Source organism: Capricornis sumatraensis, chromosome 8 (assembly GCF_032405125.1).
Source record: "Capricornis sumatraensis isolate serow.1 chromosome 8, serow.2, whole genome shotgun sequence".
NCBI lineage: Eukaryota > Metazoa > Chordata > Mammalia > Artiodactyla > Bovidae > Capricornis > Capricornis sumatraensis.
Window position 1 is genome coordinate 5,599,288 of NC_091076.1, and position 12,451 is coordinate 5,611,738.

Here is a 12,451-nt window from a genome sequence, read left to right on the forward strand (position 1 = left end):
GAACCGTCTCTTCCATTAAAGCCTCCCGTGGATTCTGTGAGCATCCCTGTGCGCATTAGCAGGAAGTCCAGCGTCTCCCTCGCCCCATCTCCCCTTCCTCGCTTTACAGGAACTGGGTCTTCCTGCTTCTACACCTAGCGAGGAGGTTGGCAAGAAGGGGCAGCCCACAAGCCGCAGCTCCGTAGGGTCCGCCACCTGGGGTCGCTGTTGAGCAACACCCCTGCCCTCCAGGGGCCCTCAGGTCCTGCAGCCCCAGAGGCAGGGTCCTAGCCCGCTTAATAACTGTTCCCCAGGGAGAGCTGGACCTTATATAAGGCTGAACGCCAAAGAATTGATGATTTGAATTGTGGTGCTGGAGAAGACTCTTGAGAGTCCCTTGGACTACAAGGAGATCAAACCAGTCAATCCTAAAGGAAATCAACACTGAATATTCACTGGAAGGGCTGATGCTGAAGCTGAAACTCCAATACTTTGGGCACCTGATGTGAAGAGCCGACTGAATGGAAAAGACCCTGATGCTGGGAAAGATTGAAGGCAGGAGGAGAAGCGGGCAACAGAGGATGAGGAGGCTGGACGGCATCACCAACTCGGTGGACATGAGCTTGAGAAAACTTTGGGAGAGAGTGAAGGACAGGGAACCCGGTGTACTGCAGTCCAAGGGGTGGCAAAGCTTCGGACACGACTGAGCGGCTGAGCAGCAGCAGCAGCAGCAAAGCCCCTCAGCTGGCCTTCAGAGGGGGGAGGAGCTTCCACGAGCACCATCTGCGGGCACTGGCCCACCCACCCTGTGCGCCTGAGCCCAGGGACCAGCTGGAGCAGCCTCCTCCGTGGGTTTCTATCTCAGAGGCCTCCACCTCCTTCCTTCGTCAGCCCTGCTCATCCCTCCTGGGGCAGCTGAGATCTGGCTCCCACAGCAAGCCGAGCCCCCAGCCGAGGGCACAGCAAAATGGTGGTGCAAAGAGAAATATTACAAAGATGCTGACATGTCAAAAATATGATCCTTTTAAAAGGACCAAATAACAATGACAAGAAAAAGTCAGAACTTGGCTGGACTTCTCTGCTCTTATTACAGCTTCAGGTTTTATTTTGAGGTGTTACGTTACTTGCAACATTATGGTGGAGGAAACACCGTCCTTTCAGTGTTTTGGGCTAAAGACCCATCTTCCCTGCAGATGCTAAATAATAGTGATTTCTGCCACAATTTAAAATTTTATTTAATACACTTTTATATTGTAGTTACTACGTGTCAGACACTGTTTTTTTTGTTGTTGTTGTTGTTTTTGCTGGGTTTTTTTGTTTGTTTGTTGGATAGTTTTATGGTCTGGATTGTTCAGCTTATAGGATCTCAACTCCCCAGGAATCGAACCTGAGCCCACCATAGTGAAAGCACTGGGTCTTAGTCACTGGACTGCCAGGGAATTCCCCCCACGCCCTGCTTTAAGCACTGTTAGCTGTTTAATTTAAACCTCAGGATGATAGGAGGAGATAGTATAATCCCAGTTTTACTGAGGGTTGGGAAGGCTGAGACCCAGAGACGTTGAATGACTTGCTCAAGGTCACACAGCTAGCAAGGCCTTGAAGCCAGACTTCGCCGTCTGCGCCTGTGGCCACTAAGGCACACAAGGGCAAGCATCTTTCTGAGGTGACCGGGGTCTCCATTTCTAGACACACAGCCAGCTGGCGTCTCAGCAGACACCCTGTTGCATTGACTGAGGAGGTGAGGGGTGGGTGGGCAGGGCCATCAGTGAAGGGCATCTCTTGGCTGTCCCTGCTGGGTTTCCCCCTTTGGGGCCAGGGCAGAAGTTGGCCCCAGCAGCCTTGGCCCCTGGGTCCTCTCCCAGGACCAAGCCTTCTGGACACTGTGACTTGTCTTCCAGATGTTCAGTGGTGAGGACGTGCTCTGTGAGGGGGAGCCCACTGCATACCCCATTTCATCAACACGGTGCCAACCGTGAGAGGGGCATTGTCTTCATCCAAACTGAGAAGCTCACGTTGTCCAGGCCTGCCCTGCCCACACTGGCCCCCCGCCCCAGCCTGGGTCCCCAACCCAGGCCAGGCCTGTCCAGCCTCAGACCTCCCTTCTGAACAGTGGGTCTTGAGACACAATCTGCAGCCCAGGGCCTCCCTTTGCCCCCCACTGTGTGCCACATTTCTTGCCAAACCCGCACCTCCATGCCTCAGTTTCCCATTCTATAAAATGGAAGGTGTCCAGGGGCCCACGGCTCCTGTCCTCTCTCTTGTGTGGGAGAGGACCCCTCTCTGTGACCTTGGGATCCGGGGCAGGTCTGCCTCAGGGTGGTCTTAGACCTGCTGTGCGTTCTGGGGCCAGGGCTGACTGTCTCTGTGCCCACACTATTTTATCACAGCCCAGAGGGAAGATCCCATAGTGCGTGTGTGTGTGTGGAGGGGGACTTGGAGAAAGATTGCCCTGGGGCCAGCAGAGGGGCTTTCAGAGGAGGCCATGGTCCAGAGGAGGGCTTCAAGCCCTCTCTGTTCACAGGGCCACAGAGTCGATCTGGAAGGCAGAAGTGTGCGGCTGTGTATGTGCCCACGTGTGCAGGTGTCCAGGCGTGTGTCTGCCCAGGCGCTGTGTGTGTGAGCACACATGTTTCTGAGAGCCTCAGCACATTGGCCCTTCTTCCAGAAGGATACGTATGTGGTGGGTGGCACAGCCCAGATGTGCGTTTCCAAGTGTGTAATGAGCCCAGTGCTCATGGGACTCAGGGGGCGTCAAGGCTGGGGAAGAGGTGCAGCTTGACAAGGCTCTCCCCACCTGGGACCACTTGTCCAGGTGCAGGGGTGCAGGGAGGAGGTACAGGAAGGGCAGGTAGGGTGGTGGAAGTCCCACCAGGGAGGCTGAGATGGTCAGCGTCCAGGAGGGAGCGGGCCCAGTCCTGCCCCTCCGGTCCCCTCCATCCTAACCAGGCACTCTCTGCAGTGTCCACCGCAGGGCCACACTGGCTGGGGTGGGACGAACCTTGAGCACAGCCTCACACCGTCCAGGCCTCCCCCGCCCCCCGTGCCTGAGAGCTTTGCTCCTGCCTGACTCCGTCCTCCCCAGCTCTCCCTCCCTGGGCCCTCTACACCCGCACCCAGCCCATCCATCTCCCCGCGGCCATGGCTGCCGCGCTGCCTCCTGCTATTGAGCAGCGAGATGAGAAGGTGCGAAGGATATGGGGGCACCCAGGACAGCCTGGCAAGCAAGATGGATGAGGGGGCAGGGGGCCAGGAGGTGCCTCGGGCAGGAAGAGCAGACCGGCTGGGGAAGAGGCTGTTGAAGAAGGGAGGCGTGCCTGTGTGTGTGTGTGCGGCGTGCATGTGAGAGACAGCATGTGTTTCTGTGCACACGGGCGGTGGCAGGTCATTGAGTCTTGAGTCTGTGTGTGCCCATGGGTTGGCATGCCAGTGAGCTCACATGCATGTGGCAGGCTTCCCATCTCACAGACCAAAGGCAAGTGCAAGTGCATACACACACACACAAACACACACCAGAAGCCAGTAGACCCCTAGGTCCCTGGGAGTCCAGGCTGAGGGGGCGCCAACCTCATCACCTCTCCTATCTCCCCCTAGCCCCACCGTGGCTCCTGGGACAGGGTGGCATGGCTTCGCCTCACTAGGCGGCCCCTCATCCCTGGGAGACTCTGGGACACTCCTCAAAAAGGCAGAGGACTCGCCCCATCCTGCCCAGCAGCAGACCCCAGGGCTGGGTCTGTGCCAGGGTCGGCCCTCACTCTCCTGACGGGATTTCTCCCAGCCTGGCCCCAGGGACCTGGGGCGTGTGGTGAGGGGTGAGGCAACAGTCCCCCTGAGCTGAGGGAGGAGAGTTTGCCCTCACTGAGTGGGTCCGAGAGGGGCCGGGGTGTCACGCTGTATCCCCAGAGCTAGACTGTGGAGGAGCTGTGGGGTCCAGTCAACTTTGGGAACCCCGATCGGGCACGCCAAGCCCAGCCCAGTGCGCTCTTGCCTGGTGCCCCGGCCCATGGCCCTAGAGTGGGCCAACCCAGGGTTAGTCCGATGACCTGTGCTGAGCCATATGGCAGCAAGCAGCGTGGGGAGACCCCCGCCCTCCCTTTCTGACTGGCCACCTGTGTGTTCCCTGAATGCCCTATTCCAAATAGGCAGGGGCTGCTGGGGAAGGTGCCCAGTCAGGACTTGCCCCCGCAGCCTCTGACCTGGGCCAGCCTCCCCTGACCCTGTGGGGCCTGTGTAGGCACCATCAGCCAAGATGGGGACAGCTTACTGCACCCCCCAGGCGGGGCCAGCCCATCCCAGGCAGAAGCGATTATGCACTTAGTTCAGTTGGGGAAACCGAGGCACAGGGCCGTCAGGTCCTGCCAGTGTCACAGCTCATGGGCTGAGTGGTCAGGAGTACCTGGCCTCCCACCTCCCAGTCCAAGGGCTCTGCTTCTGCTCATACACGTGGCTGCTGCCCCCTTGCCTTTCCGGCCCGAGGTCCCTGGTGATTCCACGACAGCAGCCCCGGTCAGGGGTCTGGGTCCTGGGAAGAGGCAGCGCCTCTGCCATTCAGCCTTCCATGCTTCTACCACAGCCCCTCGACCTCCTCGAGGCCCTGTCAGCCCTGGACCCTCCATTCAGCCGGGCCCAAACCCCTGCGGATCTCCCAGCCTGTCCTGGAGGTGGGCCCCCGCCCTGCGTGCATCTGGGCCCATTGATCAGGAATGGCTGGGGGGCGCCTAGCTAGGGAGGGGAGGAAGCCAGGAGCAGAGACCAGGAGGGGGAGAGGCGGCCTCACCACGTCAGAGCTTCCCCACCTGCCCTCCTCCCACACAGCATCGCTCCTGGAACCGGACGAGCCCAGCCCAGGGCCTCGCACAGTCCAGTCTGAGGGTGGCTTGCAGAAGGGGCTCTGCACACCCCAGCGCCGAGGTCCCACCTGCAGAGACCAGTTGCCTGGCTTGGGGACAGAACCAAGACGTAGACGATCCAGGAGGGAAGGACAGTCCTGCCAGGAGGCTGGGGACCGAGGGAGGGCCTGAGCACTGAGCCGTGCTGCCGATGGACTGGGAGACTGGGAGAGGCTGACCACTGGGGCAGCAGGCAGGGACCCCAGCTGAACCACTGTCTCCAGGAATCGGAAGTCCAGGCTGTTCCATGGCAGGTAAGGGGCAGGCGGCCAAGGCAGTCCCACAAATGAGTTAAAGCTCCGGGGTGGGTCGGGTGGGGCAGGGTCTAGGCTTAGGGACCAGGGAAACACGACTGTACCCAGGGCCTGGGCAAGAGGATGGGGCAGGGGCACCCCAGGCTGAGGCCTCAGGCCCCACCAGGGCGGGGCCCACGCAGCCATTCAAGTGCAAATGTGGGGGTGCTGATAGACAGCAGGATAGAGCCATTTCTGGGGGTGAAAGCCTTATCAGGCCTGGGGGACCTTGGGCCTGGCCCCTCCTTTCTCTGGGCCTCACCCCTTGCATATCAAGGTGGACAAGGAGCTGCAACTTCCCCTCCAAATCCGACTCCATGTCAGTGGAAATTGGCAATGAAGAGGTGTTGGCTTTCAGAGAAAGTGGGCAGAGGACAGGCCCCTCCCCAGAGTTACTGAGGGTGGCACAGGGCAGCATGTGAACCAGGAGGGGCAGGGTCTAGGCTCAGAAAAGACTGGGGAGCCAGTAACCAGCCTGTGAAGCCCCCAGGCCCAGCAAAACCACGAGCCTCTCTCCCTTGGGACACATCACCAAAGACTCTGGGGCTGGCGTCGGTTATCTGGATGATATTCCTGCCCCAGCAGGACAGCTAAGTGACGGGCAACTGCCCAGCTGACGGCCTGGTCCAGGTGATGGGGGACATCGGCTCATGCACCCTTCATCTCTGGGGGATTTAGACCTGATATGTCCCGTCCCCTTTCTGTAAGACCCACCCATCCCCAGACTGCAGAGCTTCCAGGGACTTTAGTGAGGTGCCACTTCAGGGCTGCTGAGGATGGGACCACAGACCCTGGACCCCACACTCTCACCTGGTACCTACTCTGCACTGGCTCTGGCCAGGTGCTGCCTGCCTGTCAACTCATCACATGCTGTATCATCCCAGGAAACTCCCTCCACCCATGGACCTGTCCATCCATCCATCCAGCACCATAATTCTACCTCTACCTCGGGGATCACACAGTTTTACCAGGTTCTTAACCCATGTGGGGCTGCTAGAAATGAACAGTCTGCTTTTCAGGATGCCTTTTCTAGTTTTAAAATGTTGTGTTAAACTATACACAACATGGGTCTTCCCTGATGGCTCAGACAGTAAAGAATCCGCCTGTAATGCAGGACACCCGGGTTTGATCCTAGAGTCGGGAAGATCCCCTGTAGAAGGGCATGGCAACCCAATGCAGTATTCTTGCCTGGAGAATTTCATGGACAGAGGAACCTGGCAGACAACAGTCCATGGAGTCTCAAAGAGTCAGACATGACTAGCAACTTAACAGTTTCTTTTTCACTTTTTCATATATAATATAAAAAATATCATTTTAAGTATTTTAAAGTGTTCAGTGGCCTTAAGCACATTCATATTGGTGTGCAACCATCACTACCATCCATCTCCAGAACTTTCTGCATCTTGCAAAGCTGAAACACTGTCCCCATTGAACATTAATTCATTCCCTCTCCCTGCCCCTGGCAACCGTCATCCACTTTCCGTTTATGAATTTCGCTACTAGGCACCTCTTATGAGTGGAATCATATAGTCTTTGTCCTTTTGTGACTGGCTTGTTTTACTTAGCATAACATCCTCAAGGTTCATCCATGCCATGGTCTGCCTCATAACACCCTTCCTTTTAAAGACTGAATAATATCTCATCGTCTGGATACACACATTCTTCTTATCCATTCATCCAGCAGTGGACAGACACTAGGGTCGCATCCACATTTTAGCTGTTGTGAACAATGCTGCTCTGAATACCAGTGAACCCATATCTGTTCAGGTACTTGCTCTTGGTTCTTATGGGCATTCCAGTATTCTTGCCTGGAGAATTCCATGGATAGAGGAAGCTGACAGGCTGTTGTCCACAGGGTCACAGAGAGTCGGACATGGGCTTCCCAAGTGGCACAGTGGTAAAAAATCCGCCCGCCAATGCAGGAGACCCAAAGAGTCAGACATGACTGACTAACAATTCCACTTTTCATAGTAATTCTATCTTTCATATTTTGAGGAACCATCAGTGGTTTTCCACAGGGGCTGCACCGTCTAACATTCCACCAGCAATGCACAAAGGTCCCAATTTCTCTACATCTTCACCAACACGTGTAACACTTTTTTGGTTATTGGTTTTGTTACTTGCTTTGGTTTTTGGTAATAGCCATCCTCGTAGGTAAAAAGTATCTCATTGTAGTTAAAATAATTTTTTTTAAATAAGAAGGATGGAGCCGAGGCAAACTTTTGCCCAAGCCGTGTGCCAGGATTGCAGACCAAAAATGGGCTCTTTTATCTTTTTAAGATTTAGTTTTGGCTGCTCTGGGTCTCCATGGCTGCATGCAGGGGTCATTCTTTGTGGCGGTGCTCGGGCTTCTCATCGTGGTGGCTTCTCTTGAGGCAGAACACGGCCTCTAGGGTCCGTGGGCTTCAGGGATCAAACCCGTATCCCCTGCATTGGCAGTTAGATTCTAAACTACTAGGCCACCAGGGAAGCCCCAAAGAGGGGCTCTTTAAAAAAAAGTGAGGAGGCCAGAGAGGAAAGATATTAGAACTGGCTTGGAGAATCCCATGGACAGAAGAGCCTGGTGGGCAACAGTCCATGGGGTCACAAAGAGTCGGACACGACTGAGTGATTAACACAACTTCAGGGTCAGAGATGGGTAAGAGTCATTCACAATAATTTGGGGATCTCCTTCAGCTCAGTATTCCTTAAGCAGCACGAGGAAGCCAGGTCTGCACAGAACTGAGAAAGACTCCCCCCACCCCCACCCCTCACAACCCCACCTGTACCATCATCCATAACAAGGTCCTTTCTGAAGGGCCTACTGTGTGTCAGGGCCTGTGTGTGTCTTCACAAATCCTCATGTCAGCCCAATAAGACAGATTTAAGAATTCCTTGGGACAGATGTGGAAACCGAGGTTCCAGGAGGTGAAATAATTTGCTCAAGGTCACACAGCCTCCTGATGGCTCAAAGATTTCCTGGGAAGCCAGACAGGTCCTGTCTCTGGCCTCCAGGAGCTTTAAGTGAACATTTACCTCATGAAGTGATGCTGAGTTAGGGATCCTATGGGAACACAGGCCTGGCAATCAGGGAGGGCTTCCTGGAAGAAGAGGCATCAAGCCCTGGAAGAAGAAGGGCTTCCTGAAAGATGAAGGCTGGCTGGGTGGAGTGGGGGTGGGTGAGGAGAACAGAGGCCGAAGGCCCACATCGTGTGCTCTCTCCCCAGCCTTCCTCTCTGCTAGCCTTGGGGTATTTGCCCCCTCAGAGACCTACACACTGCCCATGACCAGCTCCAGCTGGGAGCCCCAGCCAGACTCCAGGTTACCATCAGGCCCTTCCACTGGCTCCACAGGGGCCCCAGCGGTGGCTGAGCCCACGGTGCAGGGCCCCAAGAACCCACATGTGTCCAGTGTGACAGTTCAGCTGGAGATGAAGGCTCTGTGGGAAGAGTTCAACCAGCTGGGCACAGAGATGATCGTCACCAAGGCGGGCAGGTATGAGCACGGGGGGTGAGGGGGTGGCAGGAGGGGTGGAGAGGCTGGAACCATGCCGGGGCCGCTGAGCACCCCCTCTCGCAGGAGGATGTTCCCCACCTTCCAGGTGAAGATACTGGGCATGGACTCGCTGGCTGACTACGCCCTGCTCATGGATTTCGTGCCTTTGGACGACAAGAGATACAGGTCCGGGGCTGGCTGGGGCTCGCAGCTCAGACCTCAGGCACTGAGACGGGGAAGCAGAAGCCCACCCGCTCCCTGGGTGAATAGGGGCCAGTCGGAGCAGTGTCAGGGGGTCTATCCCTGCCAGGCGGGGACGGACGGGGCTAGCCCAGGGTGGCCGGTGCGACCGCAGGGACCCCAGGCCGGACAGCCTTCTGGAGCCTCTGGTTCCTCGTGTGCAGATGGGCCAGCACGTGGGCAGTAGGGGGGATGGTGACCCCTGACAGTCTCGGCTCCAGGTGGGGGCAGCAGATGAGGTAGGCGCCCTGGGGTGCAGTCAGGGCACCCTCGCCACCTCGCTCTGTCCCCAGGTACGCCTTCCACAGCTCTGCCTGGCTGGTGGCAGGCAAGGCGGACCCGGCCACGCCTGGCCGTGTGCACTTCCACCCCGACTCACCAGCCAAGGGCGCGCAGTGGATGCGTCAGATCGTGTCCTTCGACAAGCTCAAGCTGACCAACAACCTGCTGGATGAAAACGGCCACGTGAGGCCCGGGCCACCGTGGGGAGGGGCTGGGCCAGGACAGGGGACACTGGGGCCTGGGTGTGATGAAGCCTGGGGCCAGAACCGGCTGAGGCTTTGATGCCCAATTCCACCTGGCCAGGGGGCCAGATGGCAGAGGGAACTGCCCAGACCCACCACAGATGCAAGAACATAGTATCGTTGACACTTTGTCCAAGGCAAAGATCAGGCTGACATCAGGAGAAAAAGGAGACAGGGAAGGGGTCTGAGACAGAGGCAGCAACTGAGGCTATTAGAAGAGAAGTCTGATGGAGCGGAGGAGGGAGCCTGTGTACATAGAAGAGGGAGCTGTGGCAGGCAGAGGGCCCAGCGAGTGCACAGGCCCTGAGGCAGGAGGATACTGGGGAGCCGAGGGGACCTGTGAGGAGGCTCCCGTGTGGCTGGAGTGGAGCTGGAGTGGAGCGAGGAGGGGCAGCGGGAGGGAAAGAGATACTAGGGGCGGCCTGCGCTGATCTGCAGGACCAGTTGGCTGCGGAGAGGATTCGGATCTTTACTCTGTGTGGGGTGGGAGCCACAGATGTGGGGGTGGGGGGTGGTTCTGAGCTGCAGCTCATTAGGGCGGCTGTGTGGAAGACGGGCAGAGGCACCAAGTGGAGGCAGGGAGCGCAGCTGGGAGGCGGCTGCAGAAATCCAGGAGAAAGATGGTCGTGGCTGGGCTGCTTGGAGGCCACGGGGTAGGAGAGGTGGTCAGATCCCAGACCGTCCTGTGATGGCTGGGACGTGGGAGTGAAAGAGGCCAAGCCACCCAGACACTCAGACGCAAAGGGGCCTTTGACTCAGAACTGCAGACTCGCAACCTCACATCGGGCACCAGCAGTTATGAGACAGGGGCAGGGGTCGGGGGGCCCTGGAGGAAGGACGTCAGCCTCAACGAGGGCTGGCTGCCACCCTCCCCACCCGCCCCACAGATCATCCTCAACTCCATGCACCGCTACCAGCCGCGCTTCCACGTGGTCTTCGTGGATCCGCGCAAAGACAGCGAGCGCTACGCCCAGGAGAACTTCAAGTCCTTCATCTTCGCGGAGACCCAGTTCACGGCTGTGACAGCGTATCAGAACCACCGGGTGTGTCAGGCCACCGTTCCTGACCTGACTCCCCTAGCCCATCACGTGGGAGAAACTGAAGTACCAGGTTCTCAGGCCCGACAGGCACACAGAGCCCTGCTCGTCTGTCCTTCCGGGACTCCATGGGCATCAGCCCACAGTCATTTCTCTGCCTTCACACCCACTGGCTCTGTGGTTCCTGGACTGAGAGGCCCAGGGCCTCCAGATTGCGGGGATCCAGGGAGGAGAGGGTGACTAGCCCGGGGCCCCACAACCTCTCCCCAGCTCAAGGCTGACCTCTAACTACACTCTCTCCTCTGCAGATCACCCAGCTGAAAATTGCCAGCAACCCTTTTGCCAAGGGCTTTCGGGAAAGTGACCCAGACTCCTGGTACCTTCTGGCCCCATCCCCTCACCCCATTTCTATCCCTAGGCATCTCTTAAGGTCTCAGCTCCTGACCCTTCTTTCAGGGTCACAGCCACTGACTTGTCTTGGGGTCCCACTGCCTGACTCAGACCATGACCCTTGGCCTGGGCTGCCCACCATGACCCCTGCCCCCATTCCTGCTTGCCCCACCTCCAGGCCTATATCTCCACGGCCCCTGCTCAGCATCCCGACCCGGAATCGCAGCAGCCTCGGCCCCCACCTGCTGAAAGGCTCTACTGAGCGGGAGAAAGGTCAGCCCCCAGGCCCACAGACACCGTGGGACTGGAGCCCGCTGAGCAGGCAGGAGGGGAGGGGACAAAGCCACAGGCCCCCCAGGAAGGAGCTGTAGACTGCTCAGCAAGCTCACCAGGCATCTGTGTGGACAGAGAGGGGGAGCAGAAATGTCTAAGACAATTTTGGACCCAGGGCAGGGAGAACGGTTGGGCAGGGACAAAGTGCGGAGAGCAGGCGTGGTGGGGGGTGGGGGTGGAGGTCAGGTAGACTTCCTGGAGGAGGCGGTTACTGGGCTGGGCCTTGGAGGACTGAGAAGGAGGGAGGAGGAGGGGAAGAAATTCCAGGCAGAGGCAAGAGCAAGCACAAAGGCTAAGTGCTGGGCAACTTGAGAAAGGAGAGTGGCCGGGTCTCAGAGCAGCAGGCTGAAGGCCTGAGGGGAGGCCTGGGGTCCACTGAGACCACGCCCTCCCCCCTCAGACCCCAACAAAGCCTTCACCTCCAGGATCCCCGCCAGGCTCCACCATCAGCTGCTGGCGCCTCCTGAGGCCCTGCTGGCCCCAGCCACCTACCCGCCTCTCGCCTACCAGGGCCTGTACATTGGAGCCTCAAGCCCCGTCCGACCAAGGGCCCGACCAACACCATACCCCCTCCCCAATATCCAGGCTGACAGGGACCAGGGGGGCCTGCCCCTCCCAGAGGGGCTGGGGCTCCTCTCCCCCACTGCAATGTGCCTGGGGCCTGGCCAGGACCCACAGTGACGGTGGGGGCCCTGTGGACAGAGTCCTCTCACCCTGGAGCCCACTCTCTTTGGCCTTACCTCTGCAGAGAGACCCCCCACCCACCCACTTGACCAGGAGAGCAGGGCAGGTGGAGGCCCAGAGAAGAAAGCGACCTGCCCAGAGTTACCAGGCTGCGGTGGTGCCAGGCTTGGAACTGGACCCCCTGTCTCCAAGCTGCCCCCTCTGCCTTGGGGGTGACTCCCCCAAACCCTGCTTTACCTCTCTCTTCCCTCCAACATTAAACCATTTGGAACGGGTGGTCAGAGCACTTCTGTCCTCGGAGTTCAGGGTGGAGGGCCTCAGGAAAGCCCACACCCCAGAGTCTGGGCTGCAAACATCACAAAGCTCTGCTCCGTGCTGCTGGCGTCCCAGGGAGCAGAGTCATGGTAAAGCTGGCAACACAAGCTGAGTGGCAGAGCTGTGAGGGAGGTTGTATTCCTGCCCTCTGCCTCGCCCACCCAGAAGAGGACCAAACCTGCAGCTCAGGGAGGCACTGCTCAAAGTCGAAGCAAAGCATGGGACACCTGCCATTCATTTCACGTTTAGGTGCTGTGTGCAAAACCAGGGTGTCTGGTCCTTGGCGGGGGGGACAC

The 12,451-nt window shown here is 58.1% G+C and overlaps 1 protein-coding gene across 1 annotated transcript; it reads left to right on the forward strand.

Moving 5' to 3' along the window:
- Positions 1 to 3,117: 3,117 nt before the first annotated feature.
- On the forward strand, positions 3,118 to 11,837 carry TBX10 (T-box transcription factor 10). The gene is made up of 9 exons (XM_068976421.1): positions 3,118 to 3,162; positions 4,550 to 4,637; positions 8,365 to 8,632; positions 8,717 to 8,818; positions 9,166 to 9,337; positions 10,284 to 10,439; positions 10,742 to 10,809; positions 11,002 to 11,096; positions 11,557 to 11,837. Exons 1-9 carry the CDS (start codon positions 3,118 to 3,120, stop codon positions 11,835 to 11,837), a joined length of 1,275 nt encoding a protein of 424 aa, XP_068832522.1.
- The last annotated feature ends 614 nt before the right edge of the window (positions 11,838 to 12,451 follow it).

What these genes read in the sequence shown, in the direction of transcription:
- TBX10 (XM_068976421.1), top strand. Translation starts at nt 3,118, where the DNA reads ATGGCTGCCGCGCTGCCTCCTGCTATTGAGCAGCGAGATGAGAAG. An exon ending in TGCTGGATGAAAACGGCCAC is followed by an intron (nt 9,338 to 10,283) that starts GTGAGGCCCGGG and finishes CCCGCCCCACAG; the next exon opens with ATCATCCTCAACTCCATGCA. An exon ending in CTCTACTGAGCGGGAGAAAG is followed by an intron (nt 11,097 to 11,556) that starts GTCAGCCCCCAG and finishes CTCCCCCCTCAG; the next exon opens with ACCCCAACAAAGCCTTCACC.